The sequence below is a fragment of the Passer montanus genome, unplaced genomic scaffold, assembly GCF_014805655.1.
Source record: "Passer montanus isolate IOZ18808 unplaced genomic scaffold, ASM1480565v1 scaffold32, whole genome shotgun sequence".
In the NCBI taxonomy this organism is placed as follows: Eukaryota; Metazoa; Chordata; class Aves; order Passeriformes; family Passeridae; genus Passer; species Passer montanus.
In genome coordinates, this window is record NW_024367930.1 from 9,916,111 (window position 1) to 9,937,903 (window position 21,793).

The 21,793-nt window shown below is 36.6% G+C and overlaps 1 protein-coding gene across 1 annotated transcript in view; it reads right to left on the reverse strand.

The window, feature by feature from the left end:
- Positions 1-21,793, reverse strand: part of ULK4 (unc-51 like kinase 4) — a 212,171-nt gene that overhangs the window by 68,294 nt on the left and 122,084 nt on the right. Inside the window, exon 32 of the mRNA XM_039715236.1 lies at positions 20,629-20,734. Within this exon, the coding sequence (XP_039571170.1) occupies positions 20,629-20,734 (106 nt within the window). The remainder of the gene's footprint in view (positions 1-20,628; positions 20,735-21,793) is intronic.

Below are 21,793 nucleotides of genomic sequence, written 5' to 3' on the forward strand. Positions count from 1 at the left end.
TTATATCCTAAGGGTATATGTATTAGCATTCCTGCCTCCAAACACCTGATATTCATGTTTACCTAGTTAACTAAAACATCAGAACTAATGAGTTTCATTTAGGTAGATACATGCTCACACAGAGCTATATGTACAAAGATATGCAAACCAAATTTGAAAATTTTGTGGGGAAAAAATTCTTGGACTTAAAATACTTTTGGAAAATATAGCACATCCAAACTTTATTATAAAGATGTCTAGAATTAAACACTGGTGTGCCTAATGTGCTGTGTGATTCATACAGAAACCTGATAAACACTTGGTTCCACAGACAAAAGCAACAGACTGACCTCTTGGCCAAGTAAATAAAGTTCCAGGCATACTCTTTAAAAAAGTTCATCATGTCACAAAATGAAAATTAGAGGCCACAGCTGTAGACATATAAATATACTCTTTGCTTAAAGCACAAAAGAAAATACACACACTTTGTGCTTAGAAGAGAAATTTGAGAAGATGTTGTAATTCACAGTGACCATGACAAAACTCCATGGAAGTCTAATGGTCTTGACCACTGGCACTGTAACCAGTTTGCTCAAAAGACAGCTATAAAGTTCAAGACTGACATGTTTCAGCATTCAAAAAACTGAATTGCAAAACAGATCGTTTGGAAAAAATATGCAATTTTATAAAAAGGAAATTGAATTAATAATTCAGTAAATCATAATACAAAAATAACGTACATATCTCAAAGTTTCAGAAGATATCTTGAAGGTTTTCCCCCAGATTTTACAACAGATTAAAGAACAACAATTTAATTTCCTCAATAAAGCCTAAACCAGTATGTATCTTTAAAGATTTCAGAAACTATATTTCAGAGACATATATAATAGACATAGGTTTCTTATGCATAAATTCTCAGCTCTTGATTGGAAAGTGAAATAGGCTCTGGTTGAAAAGGCACACATTCATCCACTCCTGAACTTTGCAAGTGATGGATCTGAATACAAAATCCGTATCATCAAGGAGACTTAAACCAAATCCAATTGAGGAAGGTTGTTCTACCTGGACAAGCAACCTGCAATCAAGTATTCTGGTGCTTCCAAGTATGCTGGCAATAGCTCACCCTCTCAAGAGAAAGCTGCCAGTGACAGTTTACATGGGTGAAAATAATGCACTATAATTTTTCAGCTAGCTATTTCCTAGTAAGAGAATTAAATAAAACCTTAAAACTTAACCTGTTACAGAGTCTTCTTGGTTACTCTATTCATTTGTATATTTCTGCTAACAAAATATATCATACCATACTGTTTGTAGCTTTAGTTATAATCTGAATTTAGTACAAGACTTTATAGGGCATAAGTCATGCCTTGTATTTATCTGTAAAAGGGGGAGATTCAAACTATCAAGCCTCACTGCAGTTCTCTGCTATTCCAATTTTTCCAAAAAATAAGGCAAAACTTGCATTTTGTATTAGAATTGTTGTGTTTATAAACTAACATAACTAGAATTAAACAAAGAACATTTTCTAACTGTGGTCCAAGATTTACCATACATATTAAAAGGATTGTATCCAAAATTTCTAGCCATGGATTTACAACACTTGACAAACCTAGTGTTCACAGCACAGTAGTTCTCCTGCCCAGAGACCCTTGCAATGAACTGAACATGTAGCTAATAGTGCTTTATGAATGTGGACTGTGATGACTATGCTTGTGTTTTACACACCTTTCAAAAGATAAAAGGAGTCTTTTGGCCCATGATACAGCTAATCACACTGAATGTGCCATGATACCTTCTTGAATGAAAGCTGAAAGGAGATTTTTTTTATTCTCACCTATTAGTAAGATGGATAAAGGAAAAGAAATCTTCACTTCCAAATCATATGAAACATCAAAGGACAGCCTAGGAAGCAATCTTCTAGGCAATCCTTTCATGCCTACCAGCAATTAGAGCATTCAACAAACCTGTCTGCTTCCAGCTGAAGAAAATGTTAGAGCAGGTGCACTTCCTCGGAACAATGCTACCGTGCAGCCAAGCAGCCAGCAGCAAAACCCTCAGTCCGGCAAAAAGCTTTCTCTTTGTTCCTCTCTGCACATTGCTCTCTGGAGAGCCTCTTTTCCCATTAGTACCACACCTACACAATGGACTCCCCAGGGATATTACCAAATGTACATGCATTAGACCTTTCTTCCTTCTTTTACTTACAGAGTGGACCAACAATATTGACAGATTAAATAGAAACCGTATTTTCGAATATTTTAAATTTTAATGCTAAAACTCAAAAATATTGCTAAGTAGAAACACAGGATGGATTCTTTCACACAGGAGTGAGTAAACATAACTAAGCAGTTAAGATACTCCATAATGACATCAAGATTCTTCATAAAACCTTATTTACCTACATAAATCTGGGACTCAGTTTGCATTCTTTACATCACAGCCTTACTAATTAAGTTTTCCTGTTTTGAAGAACTGAAAATAGCTGACATAAAGCAAATGGTAATTTTAGGGTAATGGCATTTTTAAAAAAGGTTCATTGCTTTTAATGTTATTATTTGTTACTGTTCATGTTTTAGGAACTATTTGTGTTAATACTATAATAATATTGAGGTAAGAATAAGCTAGGATAGAAAATTAGATCACCACTGTTTTCAAAATTTAGTGAGTTATGAAAGTGGAAAATCAGTTATTTGGCTGTTGAGCAGATCACTTGCATGACTTCTGCCCTGAAAATTATTTTATATTCTGATTTTAAAAATGAATAGTATCTAAAGAACAAAATTTTGCAAATCATCTATTTGCAAAATATTCTTAGCCCTGGTAGAATGACTGGACATTTTATGAGTGAAGAAAGAATCACTAGGTTTAAGGGACAAAAACCTCATTTGAATTTATCATATTGAAGTGGTCAAGGCTCTCCAGAGCTTCCCTTTTTGGGAAGAGTGGCTCAGCTTTTTCTACACACATGGAATATAGAGCACTCACCAGTGGTGCCCAAGCAGGCAGTCCTTCCCTCGTACACAAGAAAATAGATGTGGAAAGGATTATGACAACCAGGGAAGAAAAGACAGTTATCACCTTCACTACAGCTAGGTTGAAAGCAGATTGGGGGGTTCTATGTCATCTTGAGTGTGACTGCCTGAGAGGAATAAAGACCTGGCATTCTCAGAAGCAATATGGTTCTGCTTCAAGTCAAAGCACAACATAACTCTACTTTACTTCTTCCTGGACTGGCAGTGTTTAGCTGTTATTGTTAGAAGGCAGTTTAGAGGTTGCAACTTTCTCTTGTGAAAGAAGACTGCACAATTGGAGACTCCCAAGGGAGTAAAGCTCTTCTGAACCTAAGAGAATCCCACCAACACAGAAATCTGCTTTTTTTCTATAATTGAATCCATGGATCAAACACAGAGTTGATTAAGACCAGCAGGTGTATAGATTAGCCAACTAAAAGATAGAAAACCAGGGGGTTTCTTTCATAAGTATCTGAGTGTAATAAAGAATAGTGAAAATGCAACTTGGACAATTTAGAAATAATAAAATCACATACTGTTGAATATGCTTGACTGTTCAATATAAAAATAATAGAAGATAACAAATTAGTTAAACCAGGCTAGATTGTGGTTGTTCTCTGTGAAAAGACATGGTAAGAATGACATACACAGAGGAAGAGTATTTCTGAAAGTATAATGACTGATATCTTGAGAGTTCCTGATGAGTTGCTGCTTTTGAAAATGAAAAAAAAAAAAGGAAAAAGAAAAAAAGGAGTTTCCTATCTGCGACAAAATTTAAACTGAATTCAGGTTTTTGTGTCAGATTGACTCAACCATTATATAATTCATTCAGAAAAGATATCCAAGATGTTTGAAACTCAGTTCACAGCACATATAGGTATATAGCATCAAAGTTCTGAAAGTAAGGGATTTTGTTCTAGTCAAGACTTACCAAGATATTCTTAATTCCCAGGAGTACAATTCATGAAACATGAACTTGTTCAACAGGGATGGAATGAGAGATCAGAAAGTAACTTCCCTTGGAAAATAGTTATAAGAACATTCAAATGCTTTCTAGTTATATCGGACCTAATATAAATATTTTCTACATTTTTTATGAGTGAATACTACATAACTACGGACTTTAACACTATTCAGAGGATCTATTCACAGAGTTGATAACACATTAAGAGTGTCTTATGTGAACAGCCAATTTTGATTCATTTGGATACAATGCTGCTGGCACCCTGGTTTACCTAAAGCAGATTTACACACTCAAATGACCCTTTTAGTTGGAAAACCTAGGGAGGAATAGAGGTGGAGGTAATACAGTGGCTTCCCAGGGTATACATTTAGAATACTTCTGTCACCAACTGTGCATGCATTAAACACCTAACTTGCATTCTTTTCATGTGGATTTAAGCATTTTTGTTTCTACAGCTTTTTCATCTGTCAGTTGTGCAGTATCTGCAAGCACAACCATGCATCATAAAATACAAAAATTAAATAAACCAAGACTTCAGTAGAGAAAATCATGTTATTTGGATTGACTATCATTGCTGTTATTAAGCAAACGTCATAGCAACTTTTCAGTTATATGTCTCCCCACATGTCAGAGATACATAAGAGATTGTAGTTCATTTTACAAATCACAATAATTCTACAGCATGATATACTTCAAGTCAAAACTCAATACACCCTATTTCATTCCTACGAAGTGTCAACTAAAATAAAGGCCCTTGGTTTTTGTCACACAGAAAGTAGATGATACCTAGAAGATTTTCCAAACAGGAGGTTTTAATGATCTGCATGAGGAGCAGGAATATCTAACAGGACAATTTACTCTTTGAGAGACAACAGCCTTTAAAACCTCTTTCAAAGCCAGTCTGAGATATTAGCAGTTGCTACTTCACACCTACATGGAAGAATTTCTGCTTGCACATTGTGAGTTTATATATAGTGTATATTTTTTAGAAAAAACAAAGCCTGCATGAGGTCCTCAAATTAATGGCAAAAGCTAAGCAAAGTTCTTCACTTCACTGCATATAGTGTATATTTTCTAGAAAAACAAAGCCTGCATGAGGTTCTCAAATTAATGGCAAAAGCTAAAAATTAAATGTGTTATTTGTGTAAAATTAGGAATGCTGTGCATTAAGCAAGATTTGAAGACCATAAAGATTTAGTAAAGAGTTTTGACTTATTGCTCTGAAAGACCATGTCTGCAACAATTACCACATGATAAAATACAGAGGAATTTATATCCTGGGCTTAATTTAGAGCTAGAAACTCTTCTGAAGATATTTCTATTTTAATAATAGACTTTCTGTCACACAAGACTAAACCCTGTTTATCTCTTTCAAATATCTTAACACACTTCTGCTTTGGCATCAACTTTCTCTTCTACCAAAATCCTTGAGAGACCAAATTCAAATTTAGAGAGCTGCCTTTTAACAAAACCCATAGATGTGGTTTTGTTAAAAAGACCAGATGTGAACAGCCTCAGAACACAGATACAGCTGTAAACTGTTGTCACAAACTGACAGCACTCAACAGCTTTAATTACTCTAGCTTGGCCTTCATGAGGCCCTGGGCTGGGAGTGATAAGGACCAATGAACTTTGGCTTCAGAAAATTCTCTGAAGTATTCAGTTCTAAGTAGCAGAAATAACCCATGGTTGAATACTGTTCCTAAATATACTCAGCAAAGGATAACGGAAAAGCTCTACACATTTCTCTATTGAAAAGTCATGTTCTGTAAGAGAAGATATTAAATATTTATTTATATTCCTATTGGTCTATTTACATCAGTCTGCCATAAGATGAAAACATAGAGTAGAAGTACTTGGATTTTTAAGTCTTTTACTGTTGTTACAACTGCACCAAAGAACAAGAGCAAAGGCTAGAGTATCCCCTAAGTGGAATTTGCTGCTGGTTATTACAACAGGATTGACTATATGCCACAGTTTCCTGTAACATCCTGTGTTATTCATCAATTACGTTTCCAACAGAAGTGAAAACAGATAACTAGTAATTGCAACTGTCCAAGGTAGCCTTTGTGTATTTGCACTTAAATGATCAAAGGGCTTAAACAGAGGTCAGGAGGTTACATGATAGCAAATCTGGTTTAGCCCTTATGACCAGACTATATTTTGTAGCCCCAAATTACATTTGCCTTAAGCCTACTTTTTTACATCAACTGTTTTCCAAATAAGTGTTGGGATAACTTTGACAAGCAGACCCGCTATTTGCTATCATATGACCATACCAATATTGACACACCTGATTAAATCTCTAAAATCCAACCACTGACTATTCACTTCAGATTATGCTACTCTTCTCGTTAACTGGCTCAGACATATATCTTGTATTGTTTGATTGGTATGCTTTTTCTACTCTGACCTATTCATGATTTTCAACCTTACCGCTAGGATCTTTGAGCTGGAACCCATCATACTGAGATCATGCTGTCACTGGCTATATGCTAGCTATACCAGAAGTGCCCTAGCTAATATTTGATATTGGTACAACCTAGTTCAACAGATCCTCCATTTTCTGTCAGCACAGCTACCTGATCCCAACTATCCTGACTACAAAATATTACATTGAGTTCAGTCAGTTGGTACCAGAGCTCAGTTTACTTAATCAAGAAGCTCTGAAAGAACTGTAGGAGGCAGTCTTGGCTCTGAAAGCACTGCAAGCCTGCATGTGCTTGATTCCTGTGCTCCATATCTCTCTCCCCTATTTTAAGAGGATCCACAGAACAGGAACATGGCTGTAATGACACTGTGTTGTGAATGACCCATGCCTTTTTTTATGCAGGTAGCTGTTGCTGGGAGTAGTGAAGCCTGTGTCTGTGTGTGAACGGGCTGGCTCAGGCTCCCAGCAAAACTTCCGTATAAACTCTGGAAGGAGATCACACAGAATGGTTTGGCCTATTAGGCTGTCTTGGTCCAAACCACCCAGCTGTAAAACAAAAGCAGTGAACTATACTGCCCTCCCCAGCAACAAACTGAAATGAATCCTGCTGCTAATCCAATGCTTTAACTGAGAATCTGGACATGGGTTTGTTTGAGGGCAACCAATTTCTTCACAAGTGAAAAAGAGGCTGAAAGCATTGATAAAACTACAGTGAGAGAGATGGCCACAGAAAAAGGTGATTTAGACAGCCAGGATCTAAGTGTGCGCCTTGTGAAGATGTGCAACAGAGTAGCAGGAGAAACTTCATAGGCAAGCACTGGTTTAATACCTGCACTGGTTATTACCTGCACTGGTTTTGGCTTGGATAGAGTTAAATTTCTTCATATTAGCCTATGGGCTATGCTATTTCTTCATATTAGCCCCTGTGGGACTCTGGTTTGGTTTTGCGCTGAATAATGTTGATAACAAAGCAATGTTTTGGTTATCCTTGAGCAGCACGTGTACAGAGTGGAAGGCTTTTCTACTCCTCACCCCACCCATTAACAAACCGGTTGGAGGTGCACAGAAGCTGGGAGGGGACACAGCTGACCAGAGGGATATTCCATACCATATGGCACCATGCTCAGCGATAGAACTGAGGAGGAGAGATTGGCAGGGTAGATGCTGCTCCTGGATTGTCTGGGCATTGTTTAATTGGTGTTGAGCATTTGTTTTCATTTGTATCACTTGTCCTTCTTGCATTTATTTTTCTCTCTCCCTGGTTTGTTTGGTTTTTTCTCCCTTTTACTTAAAATACTAAAAATTCTTCTTAAGATATATTTTTAATTATTAAATTACTTTAATGTCAATCCACAAGTTTTTTCTCACTTTTTTATGCCTACAATTCTCTCCCCTCACTGGGGAGAGCTGATTGAATGCCTGTGTGGTGCTCAGACCCCAGCCATGGCTAAACCATGACAGAACCTTTTCCATTTTCTCTACAATGCCTGCTCTGCTGGGCACAGGTGGTTTTTAGGCATTAACATACTTACAGGATCACAGTAGGTTTACCAACTCGCTTCAACACAAGGAGCCTTCACCACCCTGCCCCGGGTTGTGCTTCATATTTCACTTCTTATGTGCCCTGGGCAGTACCATTATGCACCTACATCACACTACACATCTATATTTCTCTTTCAGCCTGCTTATGCCCAGACCACTGATTCTAGAAAGCAAGTTCAGACAAAGAAATTCAGCTTGACAAGATAATGGAGGTGGGGAGAAAAGGGGAGCTTGCAATGAAGGACTCATGCTCCTTTGTTTCTCCCCTCCATGTTATCCCAAGTGAAGAGACAAACATTAAGCATGATAAAATTTAACTGTAGCTTGAAACAAAAAAAGTAATATCCACAGCATTTTCTAAGGCAATATACTCTGCAACAAATTCAACACAGGTCACTGCTCCCATCCAGGATTCAGGATTGTAACAGATACCCTATAGAATAGTGGTATCATGGCACATTTAGTACACTTTATGTGAAGAAAGACTTCTGTTTCAGCAAGACAGTTAGCATGTCAAACAGATATAGGGATGCCCAATGTGTTTCATTACAGGAATGCACACTTTTCCAGATGGAACCAATATGCAGCTCCAACCAGTAAATAGATGAGACATGCTCAAAATTTTCACTCTCCTCTGTTCAAACTAGCTTGTCCTTTGCCTTTGTTCATCAACATTTTTAGAAATAGAGAATTGACTAGCCTTAATGCACATGCCCTGTGCTTTTAGAGAGAGGGACTTAAGTAGGCTAGAAAAAGTCAAGCCTGGACCTAGTGAATCTGGATCTGTGTCAAGTAAATGCAGCTCTGCTGGGAAAACTGGAGGACTCTCAGGAACTGGATTGTCAACAAATTATGCAAGAACTGGAGAGAAGCTGCAGCAAGTAAACACAAGAAATGAGAGGCATATGTAGTTAAATTTTCAGGACAAGCAATTTCAGGGCACATAGAGGTTAAGCATTTTGCACAATTTGGCTTGCTAGAATACTGTACCAAACTGGGAGAGTGACTACAATTCAGCCTGGGATCCTGGATGCCTGGGATCCTGGGAGCACCCACACTGGCCAGGTCCATGGAACCAAATGAGGAAGTTACTGCCAGGAGTTGTCATTTTAGGCATTCTGGATGTGTTGCTGTGCACTGTATGCTGTGCAGGACTGCATGCACACCTTTCATGAACACAGGTTTTCTTTCAGAGTGCACAACAGCAGTGTGCAGTCAGTTCTTGCACGCAGCCAAGGCTGGGTATCTCTGCATCTGGACTGGTCCCATAATGCACAGTCTTGATCTCAGGGACTGCCTGACCCATAGCCTAGGCAAGCAAAGTCCTGTAAGCAATGCTGTTCTTCCTATGTCTTCTGTCAAAACCTGTAAACCTGCCTTGAAATTCTGTTCCTTTGGGTATTCTGTCTGCCTTTTCATCATCTTGCTTGTGACTTTTGCTCACAGTACAGAAAAAATGCTACCTCTAAATTAATCTTCTAGTGTTGCTGTTTAAACCACATGTTCTCTTAACAACATTCAAAGTAATTTCAGAAGCAAATGCATAGTAAGTAAGAGTTTGAGCTTTTTTCTTCTAGTATAATAAATAATGTCATAAACCCACAATTCATGTAGTTCTGGGTTGAATGATAGGATCAAAATACTTGATATCTGTCTGTGCTCATTCACCAAAAATATGTATTGGAAAGCCTGTTCAGCCATCATGGAAAATTTTATTATTCTTTCACTCTTTACATATACATATAGTAAAATACATATAGTAGCATTAGTTCTGTTGTCATCCAGGGAAAAAAGTTGTATCTCATGGATACATCATCGGCTAAAAATTTTATGTCACAATATGGACATGTTAGCTAGGAAATATGATCTTTTAAAAGTGTGAATAAATCCATTAACAACAGTTTACTGGATTTTTTTTTCCCACGACTCAGTGGAATAGGGATTAGAGGTTTTTGATTAACCAATCTGAAATATGATAAATAAGGAAAGAATGGCCCTCAGGAAAGACAAGTTGAAACTGGATCAGTGCAGGTGAACAAGAAGTTTCTTATTTTTCAAAGGTGGGTGGTAAAGGGGAAAAATCTTCCAGTTTTTCCATTCTCTTGAAAGACAGAAAACAGCTTCAGACTTTATATAACTATCCTATTTCTTCTCCCATTAATCTGAAAAATTTAAAGGGAAACAGTGTTTTCCTCAACCAAAACAAAGGAACAACTAGCTGATGCAGTATCTTCTAACAACACGTAGACATCTGTGGAAACATTTAAACCCTATTTATAAAACAAAACTCCTCAATGTTTATCAAGTTAGGGCCACTTTATGAGAAAAGTAAAACTGATTTGCTTAAAGCTAAGATCAGAAACCCATGACATGTCCTCAAGCCTATGCCTTTGCTGACAGATTTGTCTTCATAAACCCATCTTACATAAATACCGTCTTGGTTCATTTAGGAAAAAGCTTAATCCAAGATGAGATAATTTTTTTTAAAGCATGGATAGACAAGTTTGGATTACATTTATGCAATGTATTTTATTAAAAAAATAAATAGGATCATCAGGTAAACATCTATATTTTTGTCACCACAGTTTAAGTAACCATTGCCCCTCAGCCAGAAGTTTCAACCGCACCTCAAACAGGTTCCCCCATCAGCTGACTTACAAAAACTGGCTACATGCAGATACATTGCTATAAAATGTAAATGATCATGTGTAACTACACACAATATTAGTTAACCTATCAGATCTACAAGGCACTGATCAAATGCCACAGGAAAACCTACCAGTTGAAGAGTGGTAACTTGTCTAAATAACTTTATGAGAACACAAACACTCACCTGGATATATACTGCCTTAAGATGGTGTAAAATCCACATGTAAAGACTTAAAAAGAAATTTAACTATAGAAATGAGTTATTGAATATAAAATGCACATTAAAATGTAACTTAAAATGTTTGGAAAAACTAAGCTAAACAATATAATAAAATTAGATCCTGAAGAGCAAAAGAAAACAATCTTAAAAAGACTGCATCTCAACGTTATTTTAGGCAAAAAAATGAAAAATATAAAAATGTTTCAGTGGAAGAGGAAGAACATCACAGGAAAAGTCTCAAGTAGTATAGGCTACTGCTTTATATTTGTGTAAAAATTGGGAACTTCAAAAGGCTCTAAAAAATATAAATAACTTCAGTTTATCCATTATGATACAACTCCCTTTCTGATTTAAAGAGGAAATTATTGTCAAGTTAATTGTCCACAAATGGTTTAAACATCTCTATTCAGTGCACAGTTTTCCTGAAAATAACTTAGAAGACAAAAACATCTGGCTGCATGGGAGCTATGACAACTGTTGAAGACATTTAAAACAAAACAAATAAAAACCCCAAACCATTCTTCAAAGCAGTGAAAAACCTCAGATTTCATTTATCTGTCCAATAGATAGATCTGGTTCTGTCAAAAAGAACTTCTTTCAGTAGGATCATGCAAGTGCATCTGAAGGAGCCTTTTCCCTATGACAGAATGATTGATGTAGTTTAATTTTGTGTATAGTACTTTGTAGTTTTGTGACTTTATACTTACCTCAAATTGGCAGTGGTACATTGCTTTCATACTGAGACTGTTCTAACTCCTAGAATAAAACATATGTGATAGCTCTACAACCTATGGCTGTAGTAATACAGTAACTGTATTTAAAATGTCTCCTTTCAAATATACAATTACATTTTTAATTTCATCTCCTAAAATGACCTTTCAGCTTACTAATTATATCTGACAAGATACACAGGGATATCATCATAATTAGATTTAATTTATTTTCTGTAACAAATTGTTTGTATTATCAATATTTAACCTGTAGCTAATATGATAGGTACATGCTTACCTAGCTGTACATTTTTCCTCAAACTGACCCAATCCACTAGTGCTAATACATATTATTTGAACTACAGTTCATGGAAATACTAGCATGATGTCAAATGACAATGCTTGACTCAAACTGCAGGAAAAGCAGTACCTAGAGTAAATGCAAAGACCACAGTCTCTAGAAAGGAGGAAAAAACAAGCCATTTTCATGGCTAAGTGGGTGAGAAGGAGCATAAGGCTTTGAAGACTTTCCCGGTTTATAGCCCTATGTTTGTTATCAGGAAACCTTTGGATACCTACAACCTCAACCTGATGGGAAATCTATGCCTTTCATTTTAATGAAAAATGTTACTTCCTCCATTTAGGTTTCTGCCTCCAAGTAGTATCAATCAGAGTATTCACTCAGTCAAAACCTTAAATTTGTCTAAGTATCAGACAGGTACAGAAAATGTCTATTATGGTTGGCATCTTAGAAATTTAAAGGCAGTCTAGGCTTTGACATTTCTATATTTATTGAACTGACCTCCCATCATTAAACTAAGCTGATCAGTTGTACAATCAGACTGCATAAAGCCTCTCAGATGAGAATATAATGGAATTCCAGGACTTTGAATACTTTTTGTTATTATTCTTCTCTTTTCCATCAATTACGTGTTGAAATGAGACATCTTAGGTTGCTCAAGCAGCCAGTTATGCTGCAAAATGATCTGCATGGCTGGCCACAGGTATAGAAAGCATCAGGACACCTATCCCAGCCACAAAAATGCCAGTTCTCTTTTACAGTACAGCACTAGAGAGACAAGATGTAACAACTTGTTGAGCCCTTACTCACTTATTTTATCCTCTAAAGTTCTAGCAAGCATGCTGTGACATTTTGTGCCTTATGGGTATGACTTTCAACAACAACAGGCTTGGTTCTACTTGAATGGCATAACTGTTCCTTGCAGCAATTACCATTTCTATTTTCATCCTTTTCAGATGGCTGCATTGATGAATATCACAGGATGACACAGGCTTTTTTCCCCTCAAAGATATCACTACTACCATGCTATTTTGACATGATTCCCACGTATCTTTTATGATACTAGGCTTCTTAGTTTACCCATGTGATGTTACACACTTCCATCTGAGTGATTGGCATTTTGGGTCAGAAAAATATGTCTTAATACTACTAAAAAGCATTCTGAGCTTCATAACACAGAATAAACTTCTTCAGGCTCAACCCCCATTGAATTCTCATATAAACTGTAACTCAAGTGAACACAAGAGACACAACACAGGACTACTATTTTTAGATATTCACAGAGACACTTCTGTGCTCAAGAGCTGAACTAACTAATACAGTACTGGCAAGGAGCTGTGAAAGGCTTATGTCCTGCATGGCAGAGGCTGCAAGGTGCACTACCGGAACTACTCAGACAAAATAATATATTTTTTTCTATTTTAAAATTATTTCTTATTTTATATTGATTTAATTAAGAGCATTTTGTTTCTAAACATTTACTAAATACAAAACAAATGCTTTTAGGTTTTCACTCTTACTGATTTCCCTGATCTTCCCTCCGTGTCAATCTTTCTATTCCAAATCACAATAAATTGCATATGAACTGTTTTTTAGCAAGCAGATATAAAGCACTGCCACAAAACACCTTTTCTATCTTCAGTTACTAAACAAATACTTTGTTGCAGCATATGTCACAGTTGAGACACCCACAATGCAGAGCACCACCATACAATTTCGGAAAGCTTTAAGCATTTAGCCAAACAGAGTAACACCCTACCACATCAAAAGGCTGCATCCAGAAGCATCTGCTCTTCCTTGTCCTTCAGCAGAGCCTTTATACCCCTCATGCTGATGCACGGCACCTGTGTGCCCTCTGTCCCCTGTGGTTGGTCAGTGCCCCTGGGCACTCCATGGCTCGTTGCTGTCAGTGCTGCTCACATGACCTGCACAGCTGTACCCACTGGGGTGAGGCTCGGCCACAGCCCCACTCACAACTGCCACAAACTGTGTACCTACAATAGTTCTATATTGTATCCTGTTAAACTTCTGCAGGAGACTCCTAAGAAAAAATAGAACCTAGTAAGGAATGAGTAAATTACTTCAGAACCAGTCTAAATGTGTATCTCATTTCTTCATGGGCTAAGTCTGTGGGTTTTATTTGCTGTTACTTTTTTTTTTTTTTAAGGGTATATTAGTTTAAGCAATGTATTCTATAACATTTTTTAAGTTCTGCCTTTTCCTTGCAAGCAGACTTCTTCTGTATGACTAATCCATGTTCCTCTTCTTGATCACCATCTTAAGACATAGTTAAATTCTCCCACCTTCGAAGAAAATGCTGCAACTTTGAAAAGCTACTCCAAAAACTTTTTTTTTTACAAATTTTACCCTAAATTCCAAGTCACATGTAATGACACACCAATGCCTTCTCAGTGTTGCACTGTAGTTAAGATTACTGCATAGGTGAATGCAGCAAGGAGGAAGATCTGGGTTATCAACTTACTGCAGTCTATTGTCTAATTTCATGAACACTGGTGATGTGATGAGAGCTGTCTAAGAAGCTACTAACTGTTCTTTAAAAGTGTGCTATGGGTACCATGATCAAATGTCTTTTGGAGACTGAAGATGAAATCAAATTATCCCTGAGGAAATGAAAGGAACCTCCCTAAGGTTTAGGTGAGTTGAAGAAGTTTGGGGTCTATCTAGAGAGCTCAGAATTCATAGCCATCATTATGGTAGTAATAACTATTACTTTGTAAAGATCTGTGTATTTAAAAGACATTTTTTTTCCTTTATTTTTCAAGAAAAAGGTTGAAATTGGACGTTAGTCTCATGAGTGTCATTTTTTTGGATATGCAGGTATTTAACAGACTTTAACAATACAACACACAGAGATATTTGAAATCTAATTAATCCCTTGACATTTGACTAAAAGTCAAAGCAGCGGACCACAAGATGAATAAGGATACTTCAGCATGAAAGCTGATCTTTCTCTCATGAGGTGCAAATGAGTTATGATCATCTGACTACAAACTTTATTGCAGATCTGTTCTTTTTAATAACTGTCCCTGCTTTAAGCACCTAGCATGCTTTCTAAGCATGATATTGAATATTATGACTGCTGTAGCTGACATTCTACACTTCCACCAAAGGTCCTTAGGAACTTCAGGTTTTACACAAACTGCTCAAAGTACCATGTACTACTAATAGTGGTCACATTTTCACACAACTCAAAGGCTATTTTTTATTTGCCCTAAACCCCATAATACCCCTTTTACTTTAGTTTTTGAGATTCAACATCATTAAGACATATAGTTCAGGAAACTTGTTTTTAACATTCAGATAAACATCTCTGCTTCTGCTCTGCTAGTGGTAGTTACTTCAGTAGGGTAGCCAAACACAAGATCACAGCAGTATAGTCTGGGAAAGGTAATTCAATTCAATATAACTGTATTGAACTTTATATATAAATCATCTCCTTACACGACCATCATTAAAAAAATGGTGACTGATTTATGGAGTATAATGGGATTCAGAAAAGTTAAAAATGTAAACTCACTCATAAGTAATACTGGGCTGATAAACCAGCCTTTAATAATAGTGGAAACTTGGATTTACTTTTGAAACATGCTGAAAATAGCTTTTTAGATAAAGATAATAAATTTGATGCATTATCAGGAATAAATAGCTGCAGACAGACTATCAGAAGTTATCCACTGCAGCCTCTAAGATCTATTTTCTAACAAGATGTTTTGTTCATTTCTTCAAAATGAAGATCCTTGCAAAGCAATTAAAGCCTTTGAAAGACATTTCTCTACAATATAACATGATATACCCAAACTCTTCCAATAAACAAAATGATGCAACAGTTAGAATGAAGGCATTTCTTGCCTTTGAATACTACCCATGGACAAACCATACTCAGAGCTGGAAAGCACTGCTAACTAGACAACGGTTCAACCTTTTCTGGGTTTTCACATAGTTGTACAAACTGTGAAAAATAAACCAAACCCCCCCACCCCAAAAATCACAAGTAAAAAAGAAAAGCAAAGAGATGGAACTAAAAGCAAAATAAAAAGTTTATATATCTGTTAATTGTACCTGAGTACAAGAATTTCACTACATTAGGTGCTGTGGTGCACTTGGCTATTTATTAATCATCACATCCACATAACGAAGCAGCTTGCACACTCACACCACTCACTCATCAAGCAGCCAACCCTGACTTCGTGGTTTGTGTCATGTATAAATTTGTCAGTATGTCAGTGCTTGTCACTAGACACACATCTTTGAGACCATATGTCTTTTCAGTAGACTGCTCTAGTGCCTGTCTATAGACACAGATGATCAACCACTGTACTCCTACAACATCCGCTTAGGAACTCGATCTTAGCATCTAGAACAGGGTTTTCATTTTAGAGTCAACAAATGTCAACCCTTTAATATGACAGACACAAAGTAATGTATGGCTGTTTTTTTCGTGACCAGTAGAACTAAAAATACCTGTCTTCATACAGATCTGTACCCTGTATCTCTGCCTACCTCTATGCCAGTTAAGTCACCATCTTCCTCACTGATGACTCCCTGCCCTTATTTCTGAAAGCTTGGTGCTGCTTTGTCCTATGTCACCCAACTATAAGCACACCCTCCAGTGTGAGTTGCTCCTATGCACTGACTGAGCCTATGGGATCATTTCATAGGTACTCTCCTCAGGCATTGACCAACACACCATTAAACTCAGTGGTTACAAACCCAAAACAGAGACTGCAGGCATCCTAGAAAGAAAATGGGAAGTGAATACCGAAAAGGCCACAGAGACATATTAATTAATAGATCTTTACAGTATATAATGTACAAGTACATATCTATATTTTGTACATGTCATGTATAGCACTATTCTATTTGCTGTATGCTAGTGAAGAATATTTAATTGATGAGGCCTTTGTCTTTCTCTAAATTATATCATTAAGTTGGGTCTCTGTCATCAGATACTGATTATTATATATTGAATACATATTTGGACCTCTGTGCTCTCTCAAAAGTGAAATTAAAATTGACCACTATCAAAATATGGGGAAAGGGAAGAAAGAAAGATTGGCAGCCAAAAGCCAAGACAGAGGAAGAGAGGATAAGCGTCACTCTCTCAGAAGACCTTCCTGAAAATGACCACAATTGTCTTGGCTTTTTAATATCTTTCCTTAACTATTCACAAGGGACCCTATATTAATCCTACTCTCCTTATTGAATTCCAGTCCCAGTAATTAAACTGAATCATGTTATTCCTCTCTGATTATTAAATAGAAACTGTCATTAATGTTAACAGAACAAATGTTTAATAGCTGATAAGTACAGGCCATTTTGAATTCCCTCTGTGACTTCAGTTGCATACGTTATTCTCCATTTCACCTTTAAAATTTTAAGTGGTTATCAGTACATGACCGATGTATTTTAACACAAAAGGACACAGTTCAGGGAAGAGAGAAATTAATACCAGGCAATCCACCTTCTATGAAAGTTGCTGAAATACACAACCATATAATTTTTAATAACAGGAAATCACAGAAGTAGAAACGCAGAAAGTGCTATCATGCAAGATTTTCTTGTGAAAGTGGAAAGTTCAACATGTAAATACAGCCCTTTAAAAAAAAAAATCTATCACCTCATACAACTCCTTTGAGCAAGTGAGAGTTCTGAAGGCTAACAGGCACAAAAAGAAACAGTGACGTGGATCTCTAAATGATCTGTCTGCAAAAATACAGCTTCTTGGCAGCGGAAGAAAGGCATGCACAAAATCAAAAAAATCTTCATTGCTAATGTCTTGACTTGCAGATACAAAAATCTTGACAGGACTGACCACTTAACCTGAGTTCCTTCTGATGTTCAGCCGCTATCTATGTTTTTTAATTTCTGAAGCTCCATATATACATGAATTAATTATCACACTGTAAAGGGGAAATAAGGGAAATTGATGAAATTATGAAATTGACTATAATAGTCTTCAGCCTTTTTTTAACACAGAAGAATAGCTCATGAATGTTGAATACCTTCATTAACAGCACAGACACAGTGTTAATAGGATGTATTAACATGTATGTTCAACAAGTTTACAGGTGACATTGAAGTGAAGAAAGCAGCTGATGTGATGAAGGATTGATGGATTCAGAAAGAACTCAAGAAGCTGATGAGCTCAAAAAAAAAGGCTGTCAGAAACCTTTTATAGTTTAACAAAGGCAAATACAAAGCTCTGCACTTGGGAAGGAATACATTCATATAATACTACAGGCAGAGTCTGGAAACGCACACATCATGTGGTCTTCTCTCCTAAACATGTTGGTTGCCCTTCTCTGGATTTGCTCCTGCTTGTCAATGTCTTTCTTATAGTTTGGAGCTCAAAACTAGACACTACAATGAATGGAGGAGAATGATCAATGTCCTCAACTTTTGAGGGGTTTTTTCTCATCTCAGACCTCTTTTGCCTTGATGGCTGCAAATGTGCACTACTGACTCAGTTTCAACTTTTCTACTTAGACTCCAGGATATTTTTCTGCAAGAGGAAGCTCAGTTTTCATTTCACTAGATTGCATTCCTCTCCATCACACAAAAGTAATTCAAAAATGAGAAGTTAAATGCCAAATATATGGCAGCAGAAGTTTGAGGTATTTTCTTGATGTGAACACTATATATTTACAGATGGTAAAGCAAAGGATATAAAGCCCTCCAGTTTACACAGAATAACTTCTCTCCCCTTTTAACTCAAAGAAAGTCTAACAGGCTGCAATTACAAGATCAATACGCTCATAACATCCTTGGCAAACCAAATTTTAGAAGTTCTTTACTTGACAATTAGGCCCTAAATCAATAAAGCACTGGCCAAAATCCAGGTTTTCAGTACTCTGAAGATTACCCAGTGGGGAAAAGGGATGAGAGAAGATGGGGACATTTGACTTAGATAAATTATTTTTGGCTGCTGTGCTGCTTTCTCTAGTGTGGTTGCTGAAGTTCAGTGAGGCCAAGTTAGTGTTATCTAATCAGTATTAGTCTGAAATATTACTGGAGTCATTAGGACATAGAACAAGAAAAAGACTTAAACAATATTTCTATCCTGCTTCCTTAATTTGGAAACTAGCATGACTGAAGAAATGTGTTTTATTTTTGGAGTAGATGAGAAGCGAAAGAGCACAGACATAATATCAGTAGCATAAAAAGCACACAGGAGTTTGCTCTGTAGGACAATAAAGAAGAGATATTTAGGGAATGGAAGCATTCTGCCACGCTCTTAAACAGTTTTGCACCTAATTTGCCACACAGAAAGGCAGAGTGTATTACTTTAAGTAAGGCATGCCAATTACGTGGTTACAATGCTTGTGGGACTTGAACAAACTTCTTCGCATTATGCAGTTTTAACAAGTTACCCTGCTGCAACTCAGGTCAATGCCAGCTGAGGATTTTGCCTGACAGAGAGCAGATGTGCCTAAAGATAGTAAAAGTAGCACATACATCTAAAACCCTAGAAACCCCAAGCACTTCTAAGTGTGATAGGCAGTTTGGTGAGAAATAACCAAAGAATCAGAACTCTATGAACCAGCCCTTTCTAAATTAGTCATACTATTCCATTTTTCTTTTTTTTCCTGGCCCTGTTCTGCACTAATGCACCACTAACTTCAGAGTAGATCTAGTAGATCTATTTGCAACACAGGGCAGGAACATATTATTTAGCAACGATATCAAGCTCCAGTTTGTCTCCTCAATAATGGCATTGCCCATTCAATGCCTTAAGACTAGAAAGGTTCAGGAATTCAGCTCTCTTGTTTTCGGGGTCAGTGTTTTAACTATGCTAATTACAGAAATGAGGACGTGGTTCCTACTACCTACCTTGATGGATTCATAGGCTGGTATGTGTACCAACAAATAGTACAAATGGTAGCAGCAAAGACCTGTATTGCTAGATGTCAGTCACCCATTCATGATAAACACAAGAAATGCTATCAAAATGTATGTCTCTAAACAAGTTTGTAATTTATATAGAATTCCAATAGCAGATTCAATTAGCAAGGTTTATAAAGAATAGCAATTCTTTTCTTCAGAACCAATTTCTAAAAAAAAGGAGGTTGGATATAAGCACAGTGAAATGAATCATGGAATCATAGAACAGTATGGGTTGGAAAGGACCTTCAAATGTCATCTAGTCCAAACCTCTTGTAATGAGCAGGGACATCTTCAGCTCTATTAGGTTGCTCCGTGCTCTGTCCAACTTGACCTTAAAAACTCTCAAGGACAGGGCATCCAAGCACTCTCAGGCAACTTGTGCCAGTGTTTTATTGCCCAACTTAGATGGTAAACATTTCATGAAGACATGCAATCATTTGTAGACTAAGACTTTATAATCAGTTTGGGTTCCACCCCATTAGTCTACATCATTGGACTGGAACAGAAGCTATTTCTTAAAAGTGTGCACAAATATTGTACAACTTATCCTTTGACAGGTTTAACCAGTGAGAAAAGAAAGAATTTGCAGAAGCCTCTCTACACTCTGCACTGTTATGGTCAGTACTCTAGTCCATGACTTCCTTCCCAAGCCAATCTTCACAAGCATAATGTAATTTTCAATTAGTAATTCTTTTGTAAGCCCATTTCCTTAGAAGAACAACTTTCTAGAAGTTAAATTTGTAATCAAATTGGTAAGAAAGGAAGAGGAAGTGATGAGGAGGACATCCGCTACAATGTGATTATCTAACAACCACTACAAAATCTAAATAGATGGGAGTTAGTTTCACACAGTGCCAGATGCTACACACTGGGAAACATCTGAGAAAAAAGGAGAATAAAGATAAAGATGACATACCTTCTTGAAAGAGTATCATCATGTTCATACTTTTGTTAGCAACAATATTATTCAGTAAGGCAATTACAGTTTGCATTGTATTCCCAAGTATACTGTCCTGGTATCTCTGCAAAAACAAAACAAAACAGTAAAAAAAAAAAAATCTAGTATTCCTTTTGCAAGGTTAGAAGACTATTCGCTTAAAAAATGTGATAATACAAAAGCAATACTTTCTCAATCCCTTAAAATTCAACATTTAAAATACCATAAAACCAGCCAAATATCTTAGTAGATAACATCAGTTTCAGGGACCCTGTTCTACAACATTAGACCAAAACTTCTCTTATGTTCTTTTAAATTAAACCAATTCTTATCTAGGTCTAAAATGTTAGGACTTTTTAAAATGGCATAGAACATTATCAACCTCATCTTTATATATTGAGAACCAGAAATATTTCCCTTTGCATATTTCTTTTATTAATGGCATTATTGTTACTCTTTTCAGTCTCAGGTTGATAACCCAACCATTAGTCTATTCGTTTTCTGTGTATACATTCATAATTTCACAGACACATTAAAGACCTATGACTGTATTGAATTGCATCACTTTTTAAATACCTTTCTTATGTTTGAAGATTGCTTAAGTGATTTTTCACAACTGTTGAGACTACACTGAGAAGAGGAAGGCACCAAGGTTTATAAAGAAATTGATTTTCTTGTGTTATATTCACTACACTTGCACACCCAGGCTGAAAAGGGTGGATAAGGCAATGCAACCAATATGCATTTACATGCACATGAGGGACAGTAATAACTCAGATAACTTCCAAGAATCCAAAATAGGAAAAGCCTTGACAAATCTGAGTTTAGATGTAAATACAAGCCTGAGTACTTTTCAAATCTCCCTAGAAGGTTCAGGAAATATTTTGCCCAATTTTCAGACTCAAAGCCAAATAGATACATACATCCGAAGTGAAAATATCAACTAAGAAAAAAATTGGCATGTTTCATGCATCATAGGTTTCTCACATGCACTTAGGTAAATTCCATGCATCCCTTTCCCACCAAATCTCTCACTATATTAGTGTTGGTCAACTACTTCACTGCTACAGGATACACCATTTATTAGGGTCCATCTCCTGTCTGACAACTGAAAAAAATTTCAAGTTGAACATGATGAAACTTG